Source organism: Platichthys flesus, chromosome 7 (genome assembly GCF_949316205.1).
Source record: "Platichthys flesus chromosome 7, fPlaFle2.1, whole genome shotgun sequence".
Taxonomy (NCBI): domain Eukaryota; kingdom Metazoa; phylum Chordata; class Actinopteri; order Pleuronectiformes; family Pleuronectidae; genus Platichthys; species Platichthys flesus.
Genome location: NC_084951.1, coordinates 4,080,955 through 4,100,729, shown reverse-complemented (window position 1 = coordinate 4,100,729; position 19,775 = coordinate 4,080,955). Strand labels below are relative to the sequence as shown.

The following is a 19,775-nucleotide window of genomic DNA, read 5'->3' as shown; positions in this document are numbered from 1 at the left end:
CTACAGGGATGTCAAATAGTCACCAAATGCAGGAAATTGGCAAAAAAAGCAACACTCTGTCCCAGTGAGCAGTGAGCAGGATCTCTATCCAGAGACAGCTGGGCTCACTAAATCACAGACAGTGAGCTCAGAGGACATGACCACTACTATTTATTTTTCAGCAAATGTGTGAATGACGTAATTTTAATACCTTTATTAGTTTGTGTGGTGTCCATTACTTAGCCAAAGCTGTGTCTTACATGCGGTCAACCTGAGAGGCCTTAGCGCCTCTCCATTGGAATGTTTTAGATGAGGGTGTTTTATTTTTTGTGTTAGGAGGTGCCATCCTGTGAGTGCAGCTCAGATAAGAGGCTTCAGTCATCTCCACTCTAAAGAAAACTCTAGTGAACCAGACTTGTTATCGGCTCCCTCTCATATAATATAATACCTCAACTTGTTCGGTTTGATGGTTTGCTTGTGAGCCGTACCAGGAACTTTTCTCTGTTGACATAATGTGTCATAATAAACTCATATTTTCATGTAGGAAACTAAGGCCCGTAATCAACTTGATTCTGTCAAAACCAGAACGTCATGCTGTTTTTTTTCTTCACCGTTCTGTTAGCCACATATGCTGCAATCCCCATATTAATAATTAAACCATCTGGATTTTCAGCCTGGTTAATGAGGAACTCTGCTTACCCTGAAGTCTGAATACATTGTGCCACGAACAGAGGCCTGTTTGCCAGTGCTACAGAATCATTGAGGCCGCGCCCACCAGCTGACATAAGGTCATCTGCAGCTGTGAACAGCTGCTAAACACAAATAATTTCTCTTCCATGATATGATTTCTGTCAATCTTGTAATATCCTTCACCATTTTCTCAAACAATTACATTCTTCCTTTCTCGGTTTTCCCCCTGATCTCTTTCATGCCCCTGTTATCCTGACCTTCCTCCCTTCATCATCACAGCCTGGGTTTCAGAGCAGACCTGGTTTTCTAATCCTGACTGTTGATTAAGGATTAAGCGAAAGAGCCGGGAGCTTCCTCTGATGTGATATTGCTGAGCTGCTGCTGTGGCTGTGGAGGAAGAACAGCCCCCCCCCCCCCCTCCCTTCTGTGTGCCTGCCTGCCTGCTTCCACCGAGAGGAGGCACAGAGGATGGTAGCTGTCAAACTCTCATTTGAATACATGTCAGGGTTGTCATGCATATAATGCAAATCAGACTTGTGTCCATCCACCCATTTGTCAGTTTCCTGATTATCCAACCATCGTCTCCTCCATCCGGCAGTGACATAAAGTTACATTTTGGATTAGGGAAGAAATGTTCACAATATGTTGGTCACATCACCGATTTTATACAACAGTTAGTAGACACAATGGCAGAAATGTGTCTTCATGTAATGAAATATTAACAGATCACCAGCTAGTGAAACCAAGAGTGCGATTGGTGTGTGCTTGTTCCTCTTTCCGTCGCCTCAGTCAGATGCGCACATCTCCAACTTCCTCCTAAGCGTCCAGTGCGCTGCGTTCTGCTGCCCCGGCCACATCTCCAACCCTAACCCGGAGGAAACAAGAGCGACTGTGAGGAGGATGGGAGCTTCTTAAATTAAAAGAAATGAGGAATATTCTCGCCGCAGTCCTCTGAGAAGACCACAGACCCGTACAGAAATAAGAGTCGAAGTGATTGGTTGAAGAGTGGTAAGTGTCCTGTCTTCATGTGGGTCTGCCTGTGAGGAGAGGGAGTGTTGAGCCGAACTGTCTGAATGTGGGAAAAAGAAAGACAGGCTGGGATGTCTCGGACAGATTCAGTAAATAAAGTTACGCTTTGATGATGGACCTATGAATATACAGTTTTTGCAATGAGGATGCCCACATCCAAAAAGAGGAACTTCAGGGTCAGTGAGTTGAGACAACCACCGCCTAAAAACGTCGCCTTGCATGTAGCTTACAGAGGACTTGATGAAATGAGTGTGTGTTCCTGTACTTGTATATTTCTGAGGACCATTTTAAACATAGTCCCTAGACAGAGTGAGGACACCTTTGAAAGTGAGGGCATTATGCCCGGTCCTCAATTTTTCAATGGGCTGTTTGAGGGTTACGACTTGGTTTTAGGGTAAGGGTAAGTATTGGGCATTTAGTTTGGATGGCTGACGTTAAGGGTTAGGGTTAGGGTTATTATTATGTCAATGAGTAACCTAGCTAAAATAGATTTACAAACATGTGTGTGTGTGTGTGTGTGTGTGTGTGTGTGTGTGTGTTAGACTTGACTAAAGCAGAAACCAACGGATGCAGATTACAGATACATGAACAGATACGTGAATATACATTGCACAGTATATGAAGATTAATTTGTGCATCCCTTCAAGAGATATAGTGTGTAACATGTATATTTCATTAATGCTATATTCCCTCATACCCCTTTTAAGTTAGTATCAGTCTATCTGAATATGTTATACTGCCAATCAACTGACTTTTTACTCTAAATGTTGAGGAATAAAGTGTTATCGCAAGCCCAAATAAAAAAAGACACAACAATTATGGTTGGTTGCTCAAGTGTTTCTTTGCTTTGACAGAGTAGCAGAAATTCAATACTGGAGTTAAACTCCGCTTCCTGTTAAGAACAGCTGCAAGAATTATACAGTGTATGTCGATGTATCGATTTGTTATTCATTATTCAGTCAATATAATGACAGAATGACAAACTGCCCTTGAAATATGTCTAAAGGGCCCAAGTTCACTTTTTTAAATGTAGCAGTGTAGCTTAGAATAAGACTAAATGAAATGAAAAAACTGAAAAAAGCTGCAAATCCTCATGTTGTTAAAAGCTGATGCTCATATACAAAATACTGAATTATACACTTACAAATATTTGTTTTAGGCATATAAATAATAGTGCAGGAGCTAAGTGATGTCTACAGCTGTTGAATCATATAATAACTACAAGTAGTAAGAGACTGACATGGAGACACTGTTTTTTCCTGATAAGTATCATAATCACAAATCATGCATCTTTCTTTCTTTCTTTCTTCCCGTTGGCAGGGTGCCAGACTGACAGATGACGTTGTTATAGCCTGAAGCGAAAAACCCAAACAGGGAAACATTCAGCTCAGCAGCAACAAAATCTATGAAAATATCCCCCTCATAACACAACCCATATAAATTATTACAGAGGACTGGTGGACTTCAGCTTGACTGCCAGACAAGAACTAGCAGCGGCCTGGTGCCTGCTCACTGCTTGGACATGGTGCAGATAAACAAGGATGCAGCATGATAGCTTACAATAATGTTGCATGGACATCATTTGTTTGATGGTCATGTTATGTTGCTATCCACAAACCCAGAAAGTTTTAGCTGGACGTGGTTGCCTTATGGTCCTGTCGATTTATGAACAAGCAGCCAGCAGCTTACAGTGGTCATCTATTTGCATTTAGTTATTTAATTTGATTGTTGAACTGGGTCTATATTTTGATTCATGTGGTGGAGTGGTGGTGATGGTATTTCATGGAAACATGGTATTGGGTGTATTTTATTATTTAACTTGTTATACGTTCACTTGTTTCTATCTTCAAGAGGTTAACCCTAGATCTTCCCACTTGAGTGCAGAATCTCACCTACTCTCAAAATTCTATAATATTAGTTATGTAAAGGTTAAGTATGCACTCTCTATACTTTGATCAAAATAGGTAGCATGGTTGCTTTCATTGTGGTTGACTAGAACTGCTGTCCTGTTTTAGACGTTAGAAGTGCTAAAGCATTTAATAAGGGGTAAAGCATATTCTTCCTCTTTTAAGATTGGAGTTGAATGCGTGAAAAAAGAAAATTAAACACACCCGCATATTTTGCTGATACAGACTGACTTGGACTGCTATGACCAGCAGCTTGTAGTGGCTCATTTAGCACATTTTAGACTGTTGCTGTGTGACTGACATTACTGGGTACATTCACTAGTATTATATATCTTGTTTTGCATGGGCTTCTGTTATAGTAGATTTTACTGTGTGACCCAATGATGTCTGTAAAGGTTCAGCAGGTAGTAGTAGATTTTTATATTGCAACTAAGTGAATACGTGTCACCTCACCATCCCCTCTCAAGCATGTAGGAGAGCCTTCAGGACTCAAACACGAAAGGCTGTTCCATCTGATTCAGAAACAAGGCAGACAAAAATGTATTTTTTAGGTAAAATGTAAAGATGACTTACTTCCAGGTGATTATACACTTGAAAAGCCTCAGCATTAACAGCTGCTTAGCGCTAGGAGGCTGCGGTAGGCAAGGATCAGGAAATCCATTTTATGCTCTTTGGCCATATTTACGGCTCAACTAATAGGAAATGAGGCCACCATTCTGAAGATCTGAACTTTCACAAAACGCTTTTGAATTCTATTCCTCAATGAAAAATACACATTCCTGCAGAGAGCTGAAATCCTCAAGTGGAATTTTAACACTTCTTGATTTATCTATTGATAGATTTCAGAATAGGCCAGACTTTAGTCCACAGACTGTTGGCACGAAGCATGGATGTGAGATGTCTATTTTTAAGGCTGATATCAATAAGTCACATGTCCGAAAGAGGTGGAGAACAAACATGAGAGAGGAGAAAACAGAAGCACAGAAATGAAACTAATAGCGCAGTCGGAAAAAAAGCTTTTGTCTCATAGATATTTCATTAAAATGTCCAAGAAGGGGGAAAACTGCTCAAGGCTGCATGAAAACACAAATTTACCAACTGGAGTCCGCTTTCTTAAAGTTGTGGAGTTCTCTTATCTAAAATCTCATGAAACCTCATCTGTTCATCAATGACTTTCGTTCATGCTCAATACCATAGAGTCTCATTATGCTCTAATGGGACTCTAAAGGCTTAATCACCTCAGTTAGAGTAGTGCCATTCCGCACTGGTGGTGTTGTTTGTAGTTTTGGTATTCTGCGCAGGGAAGAACTATGTGTGACCTTATTTCTACTGCTTCAGTCAAAGATTGGGCGCCTGCTCCTATCCTGCTGTTAAGAGTGGTACAAATGTCACATCCTGTGCCGATGTGTTTCCCCCTTGGTATGTGTTTTATACTTCGAAAGAAAGCTGGAGGTTTGAGAATTGTTTAAGGTTTACTGCCCCTACCTTCAGCTTAGTGCAGAGCAATGGGTTACGCTGTGTCTGGATGTGTGGGAATTATTGAGGATGCAGAATTTGAATCACATATTGAAGCTGTGTGCAGGCAGATTGAACAACAGTTTAATTTATACATAGCCAAACAACAATCAGCTTCATGTTTTGCATCAGTAATAGTATCTGGGCGAGCTTCATCCTTCTCATTGCTGAAGAGAAATTGCATCAAAGAGTTTTAGGTAGAGATCCAGACCGTCCGACGGCCTCTTTTAAATTAGACATTTAAAGAGGAACACGGTTTACGAGCAGAGCAAAAAAGGAACCAAATACATTAACACCATCAAGTCTTGACCTCAGAAACTTCCTGTGAGAAAGCATTAAAATGAAACATTTTCCATTGCTGACAGGCAACATAGCAAGAGGCGCTTGCAGAAACATTGACAGTGATGATGTTTCTTGTTGCTTGTGATTGAAAACAACCAACAGAGGATGTCCGTGGTAGTTTTGGTAATTTAATGGTGACATGTGACATCTAAAATAAACTTTTAACAATAATAATCTGTTTGTGTGATAACAGGGTTCTGCTGTGTGGCACTTATGATAAACATTACTGTCTTTGTTTGGTGCAGTGAGCCGCTTCTCTGAGTTAAAGAGAGATAGGTTACAAAGTATAACCCTCTTCTGTCCACTGCAAGAATGTGAGCGAACATGCGCTATAAAACCAACTTCTATCTCCCGTAACAGTTCCCTCTTTGTTTTGGATTCTGTTAGACCTTGTTCCAAATTTACATAGAGATTCAAAGAGAAAACTTCACTTGATGTCTCATATCGAATGTTTGGCTCCTGGGGTAGTATTTGTATTGCCACAGAGGCTAGAAAGACCTTCAAGTGTTTATTCTTGGAATATCTTAATAGTGCTCAAGAACAGGTCACAGCAGTTCTCCAGCTGGTGTGTTCCTGGGATCTTTAGAAATTCATTCAACCAGAATAAACACTGGCAATGTAGAGAATGCAGAAGCAGTACTGATCATCCAGGAAGCTGACTGAATTAGCTGTGAGGCATATTTGTCTTCTCAAAATTGTCCCTGTGGCAAGCAATGTCTAATGGCATCATGTGATATGCCATTTTCACGCCAGCTCCACCCAATGTTATAGACGTTTTTAAAACACATTAACACTTAGCTATAGCTGAAGGTAGTGATGAATAGTGATGATTCATTTCTGTGTCACTGAGCTGAAAGGGTCAAAGTTTGCAAAGAAATTCATAGTGGACAATGCTGCTGACAAGTCATAATCTGCATGTTCTAAACACAGTAAGCAGGGGGTTGTTCGATGCCCAATCCAAACAGACTGCGACACGATAGAGGGATCATGGGGCTGGATTTAAGAAAACCATATGAACACGTGTAAAAATAAGAGAATCTGAAATAAAAGTGGACAGTGGCATTATGTGTAAGTATGCTGTACAATTCCTATACAGCATAATTTAAGTGTATGTGTGACCTCCGATGCATCCCATTACTCTAAATAATTGAGGACACAGAGAACTTTGCCTGATTATTGCATTTAACAACCCAGTTGCCTTTTCCTGCTGCTGCTAACCACACGTGACTGGCTGTTTCTCCTCATGTCATCCTGCTGCTGAAGGCACCATGGGCTGTGTGGGCTCAAAGGAAGAGCATGAGCCTCAGGGCAAAGAGACGGGTATCGATGAGCTGCAGAACCGCGTTCAGACGGCCCACTATGTCAAAGACCCCACCGCAGGAAACTCAAGCAAAGCTGTAAGTGATAACATTGAGACAGTTACTCGTTTCTGTTGGTGTTCATCATGTAATTTAAAGTAAAGTAAAGGTATATACTTTGCTACATTAGAAAAAGTTAAGTTCAAATACAAACTGAAAGTGGACATATTATATTTACTTAAATAAATACTGTACTTTCATGACTAAACAAGATTTTATATCTTAAGCCTAATTATTGTATATTTAAACAAAAAGGTACATTTTGCCAATAAAAATGGCACACACACACACACAGTTGGGTCTACTGACTTTACGTTGACCTACATTCATTCCCTGGAAAATTACTCTAACCTTAGTTAACCATAGTTACTACTTGCCTAACCCTAACCCTTATCCTAGCCTTAACCTAAATCCTTCCTTAAAGCGTATCTTGACCCTAAAATGTTGAAATTTACATTGTGAGGACTTACAACTTACAACTTACAACTTACACTCTGAGCATGTTCATGTGGCCTTTCGTCAGTTTGCATACTGACCAGAGTTTCGATCTGTATCACTGCTGCATGTAAAGTGCGGTTCCTCTGGCTACTGCTTCCTGTGGGCTGACTGTAACGCCTCTTTTACCCTCATGAAGAAAGAGGAAGTGCCCGAAGCAGAACTAGAGTTCTTAGGCAGGGGATGTTTAATCAAAACTACAAGATTAACCAACACCTAAGACGTATCATGTATTATCTCAAAGGCTGTCCAAGTTCCCAGTCTGCTGCCTGTCTGGTGCACAGTTCAACTTAGTGGGCTACACCTTCGCACAAGCATTCCACAAGCATTCACACCTTCTCATAAAGGGAAAACCCAAGCAAAAAAATCTAAACTAAAGTTGCACCGACAACATCCTGATATTTGAAGTTGATATGACAAACTCGTACTTTACTTCCCTCCTTTGTTTTCTTTGCAGCGATTCAGGCTGAACTTGGGTCATAATGTGATGCGGACAAATAATGATCTTAGTTTGCTTCAGGGAGAAAGTAGAATTCAAGTAGACAATTCTCTCCTTTAAAGATGATGCTGTACATTCCATATAAAGTGTTGAATCAACTCATAAACATAACGCCAGATATATAGATGTGAATGTATACTGTATATTAACAAAATAAACAGATATTTACTGTATGCATATATGTCAATGTTTGGTAGAACTGGCTGCTTATCTTTGGTTTACACAACCATGTCACTGTCTATCTCTCCACAGAGCAAAATGCCATCCAATTCATCTGGTGAGTCAACACTTTATTTACATACTGCTGTACTTCAGCCTAGGCAGTAATACAACCTTTAATCACCTGCATTAGGTTATGCATCTTGTTTTTTACTGTCAATTACTCATGAGTTGTTATTGTCAGTGGACTGCAGAGCTGTTTCATACCTCGCACCATAGACAAGACAGTTTAAACAGTCTCATGCAGGTCAGTGCTGATTGGACACAGAGAAACGCTGAAGCGCAGCACAACATGGGAGAGAGAGTGAGGAAGGCGAGTCAGTGAGTGGGTACAGAGCGATAGTCTCGCTCTCAGCCTCACCACACAGCTGTACAGAGGCCTGACTGCTATTTATATCAGTCATACTGTACAAGGAAGTGAGTTACACAGTCAAAGTGGAAAGGCAGACGCAGTTCAGACAAGTGTCCACAAAAAAAAAAAAAATATTCACACACAATGAAAGCATGCTCACACTGTGCTTGTACTTCTTGTACAGCAGGGGAAAGTATTGCCATGGCGCTGTTTGACTATGAGGCCATTCACGATGGAGACCTCGGCTTCAAGAAGGGAGAGAAGCTCAAAATTTTGGAGGAGTAAGTGGAACGTCAGCAGTGAGAAAGATCATTTTGTCTTTGTTGCCTCAGTTCTAAATTTAATTGGTGGTTTTATTTGTCGTACATGAACTAATCACACGTGTGTCTTTGTCCCACCTCCTGTCTCTCTTTCTCTGTAGGATGGGGGAGTGGTGGAGAGCTATGTTAATAAGTACAGGTCAGGAAGGCTACATCCCCAGCAATTATGTAGCCAAAGATACTCTGGAGGTAGAGGAGTAAGTGGACTCACATCTAATTTTTTTCTGTCTTTGAATATGAAATAATATAGTTAAATGCCTTTGGTCTTAGGAAGGTGCAGAATCAAATCACAGTACATTATTACTGCTATTCTTAAATTAATTAATAAATGTACCTTATACTAGCAGTATCATGTGCTATATTTACAATAGGTTTTCATGAACTGTACTGTGATTGTCAATGGAAAATAAAGGCTTGCACAAGTTGAGCCACTTGAGAGGTTTCTGTACTAAGCAATCTGCTTCCTGTTGTTTAGCTGGTTCTTTAAGGGCGTGAGCAGGAAAGATGCTGAGAGGCAGCTGCTGGCTCAAGGGAACAAAGTAGGATCCTACATGATCCGAGACAGTGAGACGTCCAAGGGTGAGTAAATAAAGTAGATGGTTTGTTCTGTGGTGGAGTATTTTTTTCAGTAAGCATGTAGGAAAATGATTGACACCAGGGTTCGAATTACACAGTGGCTTTATGGTGAAAATTGGCCCAATTATATTTTTATATTTTAGGAACATAATGTACATAAAATTAAATATAATCTCGGACATAAGAGTGAACACTTATGAGAGCCCCCCTAAATATCACAGGGAAGGCCTCTGTCCTTTTTCCCCCACCACCACCACCACCCACCCCTAGCAATCCCCCAGCTACCCTGAAATTAGAAACCCTGATTGACACCAAATATTCCACCTGACAAATTATTCAGCTGGATTTTAGCAGTTACTGCTCCAACAAAAATGTTTCTACAATACAGATAAACTTTATTTTTCATTTCTGTTACCTCACAGATTTTGAGCCAGGGTTATGCTAATGTACAACACAAAGTGACAGTACTGCATACAACAGAGTAATTATTTTAACGTTATCTAGTGCACTGCACATTCTAAACTTGTGTTAATGCTCTGGAGCTACTTCAGAGTTATTCCTTGTCATTAGTGAATAAAAAGTTCTACACTCACTGTTTGTGTGCTGGACACTCTGTGCAGAAGGTTTAATAAAAGTCTTTGGTGCAGAATCAGGTTAGAAAACTGTGATCATCCTACCTGGTTTATCTTCAATTAAGATTTGACATCCCATTACATAGCATATCATTTATCTGAGGCTTTTATCCAAAGCAAAATACAATAAGTGCATTCAACCAAGAGGGTACAAATCCAGAACAGCAAGAATCATTGAAGTACAATTTACTCCAAACTAGCCAAACCAAAAATGCTACATGTAAGTCTCATATAAGTGCAACTAACTTTAAATATAAACACAAGAGTTGACGATGGTTATTAGAAATCATCTTCTCACCAAGGTTTAGTCAGAAGAGATGTGTCTTCAGCCTGCGGTGGAAGATGTGTAGACTTTCTGCCGTCCTGATGTTATTGGGGAGCTCGTTCCACCATTTAGGAGCCAGGACAGCAAACAGTCATGATTTTGTTGAGTGGTTAGCTCGCAGTGACGGAGCAGCAAGCCGATTGACCGATGCAGAGGTGGAGTGGACGGGCTGGGGTGCCACATACAAAGGAAACAACATTAGGATACTTTAATGTATACTTTTATCCTCAATGTTTTACATACTGAATTATGTGGGTAGTTTAAGGGGAACTTTACATTTTTGGCGAACAGAATTAAGTTAGCAGTAATGAGTAGTACTCAGCCTGTGAAAGCAGTTGTAACATGTTTTCTCTGGATTTAAGCCTCAAGTTCTGAACTACATAATGTTCACATGGGGAAAATAGTTTTTGGGCTTGAGACTTAGATCATGGAAAAGTAAGGATCCAGTTGTTTCCGAACTTGACTTCCGAAACCACAAGTCACAGTATTGGAGTTGGACCATTATTTTCTTTGTTTGTTTGTGAATATTTATGAAGTATAACACTTCATCACTGGAGTGGCCCTTTCAGAGCTCTGTGTTGGTCTGCAGACAATCCCAGACGTTTTTCTATCCTTACAAGAATAAACATCTTTGTGAAATATAAGATACATTTAGTTGGGTAACATATAAATACATTTTTTTTGTAATTTTTAACCATCTAAAAATATAAGCCAGTGTCAGTAAAATGGATATTGGTGGTGTGTATATTGTGTATCAGATTGTTTTTTTTCTATTTTACAACAGGGAGCTACTCTCTGTCTGTCAGGGACAACGATGTCCAACATTCAGTCAAACATTATAAGATCCGAACTCTGGACAACGGAGGATTCTACATCTCTCCTCGCATCACCTTCATCACGCTGCAGGAGCTGGTCAACCATTACAAGAGTAAGTGACCACTGTCAGTCTGCTCCTCTATAAGTAACTTGAGTGGTCTTGTTATCATCATTAAATTAATATAATGGGAATAATCGAGGAATCCAAAGTCATTATTAGGGATTAATTGCAACACACAACACACTCTGGAAAATATCCGTGACACATACTAACTTTATAGAATTTTACACCTATTTTGTACCACTTTCATGAACGCAATAAGACTGTAACACTGACAAGGAGTTTTATTAATTTTATTCAAGCCTTCAGTTGGACTCAAGGATGAACTGATTAGGATTTGGCGGTCAAGGTCTATAACCTCACAAGACATATTTGCGGCTTTAACTCAAACATTTATACTTTAATTATAACACAATTTCATTCAAATGTCTAATTGGTCACATTTTATATCCAAAAGGTCAAAGGTCAACTGCACAGTGACGACATATACTTAGCATCATTTAACGTCATGAATCAAAAATAGACGGGGAAATTAAGACAATATATCCTGCAATATGACTGGTTGGTGGAGGCAAACCACCGTGATGCAATTAGTACAAAACTTATATCGAATTGATTTATGATATTACATAATTTCCCCTAAAAAAATAAGAACAACGTAGTTCTGATCAATAATGTAATAATGTATAAGTAAACAAATTAAATCAGGAAATTTAACTTTCTGTTTATTCCAGAGCAGGGAGATGGCCTCTGTCAAACCCTGACCAGTCCGTGCCTGAGCCCCAAGCCTGACAAGCCGTGGGAGAAAGACGCCTGGGAAATCCCGAGATCATCTCTCAAACTGGACAAGAAGCTTGGTCAAGGCCAGTTTGGAGAGGTCTGGATGGGTGAGATAGATCAGAAGTGCTTTAGGATCCAATCATTTGGGGTAGCAAAATGAAGTTAGTAATTAATTTTCCAATGCTAATTTTTGTTTCAAGCTACATACAATAAGCATACCAAGGTAGCAGTGAAGACCATGAAACCTGGCACCATGTCAGTTGAAGCCTTTATGGGAGAGGCCAACCTGATGAAGACCCTTCAGCACGATAAACTGGTCCGACTCCATGCTGTGGTCTCCAAGGAGGAGCCTATCTATATCATAACTGAATACATGGAGAAAGGTGCGTGGGTGTGTGTGTGTACAGAGGAAGTACATTAAAAACATAGGTGTACAGTTGGTTTGTTCTTTTGTCTTAAGTCAATGTTAGCGGTTCATTCGTTCATTTATTTAATTTATTTATTTACCGTATGTAACAAATCACAAGGCAGTAATTTCCATCAGGGGGAACTTATGTCCCTGGGGGTCTTTTGTAGTTGGATGGTGTTAACATGAAAAGACTGTGGAATAGCTCAACTAAAAAAGAAATTAAAACGGAATCTGTATATCTAGTCATCTGCTACATCTGAACATCTGCATTAGAGAGTGTTCAAAAACATTATAGCTAACAGACTTCCTTAACAGTTAGTTTGAAGTAACGGCTACGAGAAGTAATAGTTTGGGACTCTGCCTCTCCCAAGTAATGGTGCAAATGCATTCATTGTGCACTTGCTTTACAAAACTGTGGCCATTTATATATCTCCATTACTAATGGACATGACATTTATTTAACATTACATATACCAGCTGAACCTTTTTATTTGTATATTTTTTTGCAACCAAGGTACAGATATTTTCTTATAGGGTGAGTGTTGCATGTGTTTCTTGATGTATTTGTGTGTGTTGCCCACAGGTAGTTTACTGGACTTCTTAAAGAGTGATGAAGGAAACCGTGTCCAGCTCCCCAAGCTCATTGACTTCTCTGCCCAGGTGAGAGTCATCTTCAGTCTATTCCATACCTCAACTTGTTAGTCCAGGTTCTCTGGTTGAAACTGAGATGTGTAATTCTGCGACAATCCATTTTTTGAACATTGATGACTATACTTGTATGCCAGACTGTCCATATCCATAAGCAACGAAGAGCTTCATTTTATATGTATGTGGTGGTAAAATGCAGTCCAAGCTGAAATAATGCTGAACTAGTGGAATATCACTGAATAATCATCATTGTTGGGACTGAATTTGAACTGCATCCAGTCACTCTGATCCAGCTGCAGATACACAGTGCGAGTACTTTTAGATTTGCAGTTCCATTCCAATCTGTGCCACCTCTTAGAAAGTAACAGCTCATCGCTGCGGATGGAGACATACAGTATGGGAAAAAATCTACAAGAAGATTCTTTAACTGGGATAAATAAAATAGAACATTTTCCAGCATACATATGGCATAACTTCGAAGTGTGAATGAGATTATGAGGGAGATGGCCCCCTGCTGCATGAAGAGGGAACATGAGGGTTATCATTCAGTTTTTTTATGTGAAATGATTCATCAGATAAGAGAGATTGATCTTATCCACTCTTATCTAGTCTTACTCTTAAAGGGGACATATTATGAAAATTCCACTTTTGTAGTGCTTCTACACGTTAATTTGGGTATCTGGCATATCTACCGTCCCAAAAACTCTGTAAAAAAACAACTCCCGCGATTTGTTGTGGTTCCTCTATGTAAGAAACGATACGCTAGAGTGCGTCGAATGGGATTACGACCGAAATAAACGTCATAGTCACACCATGCCCATGTAGGGAGTCTCGCTAGATGGACTTGGAAGAGCGAGCTAACACCAGGTGGAGCCCGGCTAGCGTTAGCTCGCTGCTGCTACCCGTCAGACATTTAAGTGGCCGCATAAACAAGGAAGCCCCGGGACACCTCTAAACGTTGACTCAACAGTGTGGAAGGATGCTGCTGCTGCACCAGCTCAAGCTCCCACTGCTCCCACTGCTCCCACTGCGGGGCTGCGCTGGGGAGCTGGGGCTCTCGCAGCCAGGCTCACCAGGGGTAAGGGGCGCGGGGCACTCAAAACAGGTCAATCTGAGGAGGACTGTTATAGACAGGGTAAAAAGGGTTGCTGTTTTAAATGCTCCTTGTGGTATTTTGGCCCAAAATATGTTACAGACATTTCATTAAGACCCCAAGGAACCATATCAACTGTGGTAAAATGGGCAAAATATGTCCCCTTTAAAGGTTTACCTCTTGTCTCCAGATTGCAGAGGGCATGGCCTACATTGAGCAGAGGAACTACATCCACAGAGACCTGAGAGCTGCCAACATCCTCGTCAACAAGGCTTTAGTTTGCAAAATTGCTGACTTTGGCCTTGCTCGTATTATTGAAGACAACGAGTACACAGCCAGGGAAGGTACAACACAATACTCTCTGTCTCACGTTGTGTATCCACATCAGCACAGGTTATTGAGAAACTGTTGATGAAGTGATGAAGAAGAAGCTCTCACTGTTCAGGGGAAAATAATTAGTGTCATACAGATTTCGTATTACAACATGAGGGACAAAACTGTTGAAAGAAGATGAGAATGACTTAAGGCTCACTAAATGGGCCGAGGAAGTTAAGTGTTTGAGGGGATGTGAGAGCATCTAGGGACCCTCTCAGCAGTGTTATTAGGAGCCAAGTAATGCCTCAAAACCATTTCTTAAGAATTTGAAATTTCCCCCAACAACTAGGAGCCAAATTCCCCATCAAATGGACAGCCCCAGAGGCCATCAACTACGGATCTTTCACAATCAAATCTGATGTCTGGTCCTTTGGCATCTTGCTGATGGAGATTATCACCTATGGGCGCACTCCATACCCAGGTTGGTGGAGCACTGATTTCAGATTTGAGTTATTATTTTCAGGAAGGCCTCTGAAGGAAAATGGACACTTGTATGTCATGTCCAATTGTATACTTCCTAAACTTTAAAAAAATGTTTTTGTTCAGAGCTATATTGTTGATATAGTTTAATTTTTTTCTCATAGATACCTCATTTTTGTATATTTTTGCCTCTCTAACGCAGGTTGACAGTACATAGGTTAAAATCAGACGAAGATGGTCTGAATACACCAAATATTTATTTTCGTCTCCTGAAGTACTAGAGTACTCAAAGGAGATATTATCAATATAATTCATTTTAATTACGTTTTAAAATTCTATGTAAATCTTTATTACATAAGTTATCCCATTTAATGAAGTGGTTTCTATCATGTTGAGTTGGTCTGAATAAATCAAATAACTTGAGTGATTTGGTTAAATAAATACATTCTGGGGAGGTCAAGAACCGCATGAACATCCTTGCCTCTGAAGACATATATCAATCATTCAAATCAATTAAATTATACTTGTAGAGCCCATATTCACAAATCACAATTTGTCTCATTGGGCTTTAACTACGTGTGACATCTTTTAACCTTAACCCTCAAAGAGAGTATAAAAAAGACGTAGAGCCACATGTGAGGGATCCCTTTCCCAGGACGGACAGAAGTGCAATAGATGTCAAGTGTGACAGAGAACATCAGCAACATTGGTTAGAATAAACAGTTTTTAGCATAATGTAAAGTAAATGAAGTGAGGAGTTATGTCAGTGATGGTAGAGTATCTGGGTAGGTATATTGTATATCAAGCAGTCTTGTTGAAAATAAGAGGTCCACGATCAGCTGCCACCAGGATCCACGATCCATCGTCATGATCCACTGACACTATCAGGATCCACCACCACTATCCGCCATCAGCTGCCAACACGATAACTCCCCTCCTGCAGGCTCAAATGTTTACATGTATATTCATTTTCATACTTCCACTCTGATCCATCTCAGAGGGAATTATTGTTTTTTCAACTCCATTACATTTATTTGTCAGCTTTAGTCCCTTTTAAGAAGAAGATTTTATATTAATATAGATAATTAATATTTCCTACACGTGGCATCTATTGCCCTTCTGTCCGTCCTGGGAGAGGGATCCCTCACATGTGGCTCTCTCAGAGGTTTCTATGTATTTTGACCCTGTTAAAAGGGTTTTTAGTAGTTTTTCCTTACTCTTGTGGAGGGTTAAAGACAGAGGATTTCACACCCTGATAAAGCCCTATGAGTCACTTGTAATTTGTGAATATGGGCTACACAAATAAAATTTGATTGATTGATTGATAATATAATTGACTTTTAAAATACAACACAATGTTGAAGACTCTACCTGAATGAATACGGTCTGTGCCTGATTACAGCGGAGAATTCGTTGGTGTTTTGAATGTGTTAGCTGAGAACCACTGCTGCATTGTGCACATGTGAAATGCAGACTAACCAATTGTGGAGAAAGTCCAGACCCAGTTCTGCAGAGATCCTGAACAGTTGTTTAGATATTGGAGTTTGATTGCTGATCCAACTGAAAGACATGACTATGGTATCCAAGTCATCTAACAACAGACTATAATTTGTTTCGTTTTTAAAAGATTGAGGCTCTGCAGCCTGTCCTTAACAAAATCCCATGCTCTTGTTTTCAGGTCAGACCAACCCGGAGGTGATCCGTTTCCTGGAGAAGAACAACAGAATGCAGCGAATTGAGAGCTGTCCCCGCGAACTCTATGATATCATGCTGGAGTGTTGGAAGAACAAGCCCGAGGAACGTCCCACCTTCGATTACCTGCAGAGCGTGCTGGAGGATTTCTACACAGCCACAGAGAGCCAGTACCAGCAGCAGCCATGAGACTTGACATCCACAGACAAGTTTTCTCAGAGTGATCTTCCAGTCATACTTAGCACCAGTGCAGTTCAGGGAGTCCTTTAAACTGCACTCAACCATCTTTTTTTCTCTTCTTAATCACATGATATACAAGGGACTGTACAAAACTTATTGGGGAGATTGATAACGTCTTTTTATTATATATTGTATTTTTTATCTAGCTACAGGTATCTCTATATTATAAAACTATGCTCTGACTAGCATTTTTTCAATATTTTATTGGGCCCCTCTCCTCATCAATGAGTTAGAGCATTATAAAGGTATATAATCACAGTTGAAAGCTCAAGACAATAAAATATATAGATTCAAAATACACAATAAATACTGTCTGATTATTATTACTGTTATATATAAATGTATAAACAAATAATGATATAAACCTTGGACACTAGAATGACTAAGGATGGAATACCTATGATTGTTCCCTAGCCAAGGACTGTGGTATTTCTAGTTGGAGAATCATCACTCCGTACAAGGTCCAAATAATCCACATCAAGAAACCATGTCCAATATTCCGAATTTGTATCTTCATCAGGTTGATACAATCCAGTCTAAGAAGTTAACCCTCTGATCCTGAGGTTTGCTGGAGTTTTGTTGAACTCCACAGTTTCAGCTGAAAGTTGTCCACTCGAAGAGGAACTCAGACAAAGAACTCACACAGCTCACATCTCTATTTGCATACTTTGTGGCCATGTCCCCCTCCATCACTTCCCTCCCACATAAGGTTAACACACACACACACTCTTACTGAAGCAGCCACACTTACATCCTGTGTTAACTGTACCATTACGTCATACCAGATGTTCAGCAAATCATCACTTCACAAAACAGCACGTTCTTCTTACAGTGACCAGGCAGAGGGGATTCAAATCTTCTGGACGATGTATATAAGTTAAAATAGTAAATATGCTTGGATAAGCAGACCAGAAACACTGGGATACTGAGAGTACCCTGTGGTAAATTAACAGAGGAAGGGCAGTGGTAAGTTTGGTGCGATTTGAACGTGAGATATTCACTGTTGATATAATTTAATAAACAGGCGCCCAGTACTCTTTAGCAGACAGTGTGCTCACAGTCAGTCTGTGAATAGAGTTGAAAATTTCTAGTTCTACGACCTCAGATAAACTACAGTATCGGGGCCAGATCATTTAAATTTCATTTCCAGAGGCATCAATATTTGTAGAATCACTTCCTGGTTGACAATTGGTTTTCAAAGTAAAAGCACAACTTTTCGTTTTATTGCTGCAATGCTTTATACTGAGCAGAATTACATAGCTTTTAATTAAAAAGTTGTGAGCTTGGGTCTGGAGTTTGTGTGGATGACCTCTGAAACAGCTAACAAGCAATGTATGAACAAATACCACCATTTAAGTCAATTATTCCAACTTTTATATAAGCCACACACGTGAACAGTAATAAAGCTATTTCTGATTCATTTTATGATAAACATTGACTATAAAATCTTCACTACAGATAAACTACAACTAGATTAAAACAGACTTTACTAACTTCCCTCTCAACCATAGACTGTTTATAAAAAGCTCTTCACACAAACAATAAAAAGTGACAAGGAATTGAAGAACTGTTTGAGGAATACACACTAATGACAATGAATAATTCTGATGTAACTCCAGAGCTTTAACACACGAAAAGAAAAGAAAACTGCACTAGTTTTAAAAAATCTGACAACTTCCTTGAATTGAAATTGATTAACCATTCTTCCATTTTTCCAAATCTCACCCACTGTATAATGTTTGTGCAGTCCCTAGCATTGCAACACCTTCTGTGTAACATAAAACGTCTGTGTAGAAGGCCAGACTATCCAGTACATGCTTTTGTAAAAGCACAACTATCTCAATACTTCAACATAGTACAAAGATCCAGTCAGAAAACTGGATTCTGCTGTTCTGCTCCAACACACATTTTTCATCCACAAGGTACAACCACAACAAAGATTTCCACAGTGAAATATGTACAGTAAGCAAAGCTGTAAATTGAACAGTGCTTGACAAAGTGAAGGAAAAGTGAATACTGTGACCTGATTCCATAGATATGTTTCCATTATGCTGTAGCTTGATTCCGCATTACTCCTTGATAGTGCCTTTTGCAGGGAATTTGTCAGCAGAGCAAAAATGTAATAATATATTTTATATGCTCCTTATATATAGACGTATATAAGGAAATAGAGTTATTTAGAACAGGGTCTGTGAAGCCATATTAACACTTGATTGTTGGTTCTTCTCTACCGCTATAAGGATAGTTTTATGCATACATACATGTCATCCTTTTTGTGTTTTTGAAAAATAATGGATGTGGAAATAGTAGATAAATGTGCTGTACATCCTTGTATGTGAAATGTAATGATCAGCTCAACTGTAAATGCTGTGTTGTTTTCTACACTGTTTGTGTTTCTCATATTTTTGTAAATAGTATTGGCTAAGATTTGTTTCACAATCACTCAGTGCTGGGATGATCATCTTTTCGAAAATGTAATTGAACACAAAGCAAATTGTGTGATTTCAACAATCTAAGTGTTGCTGTGACACACAAAGAGTTGATAGGTGACAACATTGTTTCAAATCCCAGCTCTGTACATAATCTACTATGTAAGGTGTCGAATATTTTTGTGTTTTTCTCCTTCAATAGAAAACCCTTTGTTAAGTTTGTTAGACGCTTGGTTCAATATGACTGGGATGAAAATGTTCTAATATATTGTTTTCAACTATTTTTAATAAATTCATACATATAATAGTTTACAAATAAGAAGTTAATGTTATTCAAAGAATGTTGTGGAGATTTTTTATCATTATGCTACCAGCAATGATTAATTGTCAGTCAAATTGTGTATTTTGGGTGCATCAAATAAAAAAAGTCAAGGCAGTTTTATTCATTTATGCAAATGTCCTACACAGAGGTAGATTCAAGGTTTCAAACAGGCACATTCATTAACACAGAGATACAAGTTAAAGAAATCTATTTAAATCAGAAAGCAATTTTCAAGTTAAATAAAAGATTAAA

At 39.3% G+C, this 19,775-nt stretch overlaps 1 protein-coding gene across 2 annotated transcripts; it reads left to right on the top strand.

Moving 5' to 3' along the window:
* Positions 1-1,496: 1,496 nt before the first annotated feature.
* hck (HCK proto-oncogene, Src family tyrosine kinase) lies at positions 1,497-19,637 on the top strand. Of its 2 annotated transcripts, XM_062391804.1 has the most exons (13): positions 1,497-1,677; positions 6,726-6,859; positions 8,067-8,091; positions 8,570-8,666; positions 8,807-8,902; positions 9,181-9,284; positions 11,023-11,166; positions 11,850-12,002; positions 12,096-12,278; positions 12,888-12,964; positions 14,236-14,389; positions 14,710-14,841; positions 16,519-19,637. In XM_062391804.1, the coding sequence occupies exons 2-13, from the start codon at positions 6,731-6,733 to the stop codon at positions 16,719-16,721; spliced, it is 1,497 nt and encodes a 498-aa protein (XP_062247788.1). In that variant the 5' UTR covers positions 1,497-1,677; positions 6,726-6,730; the 3' UTR covers positions 16,722-19,637. The 2 variants fall into 2 exon arrangements, with proteins under 2 accessions (XP_062247788.1, XP_062247789.1); XM_062391805.1 differs by lacking the exon at positions 1,497-1,677 and having other exon boundaries at positions 4,824-6,859.
* The last annotated feature ends 138 nt before the right edge of the window (positions 19,638-19,775 follow it).

Bases quoted from the DNA above. Each gene is read 5' to 3' on its own strand.
- hck (XM_062391804.1), top strand. From the start codon at position 6,731: ATGGGCTGTGTGGGCTCAAAGGAAGAGCATGAGCCTCAGGGCAAAGAG. The intron at 11,167-11,849 runs GTAAGTGACCAC...TGTTTATTCCAG, and splicing joins GCTGGTCAACCATTACAAGA to AGCAGGGAGATGGCCTCTGT. The intron at 12,003-12,095 runs GTGAGATAGATC...TTTTGTTTCAAG, and splicing joins GTTTGGAGAGGTCTGGATGG to CTACATACAATAAGCATACC.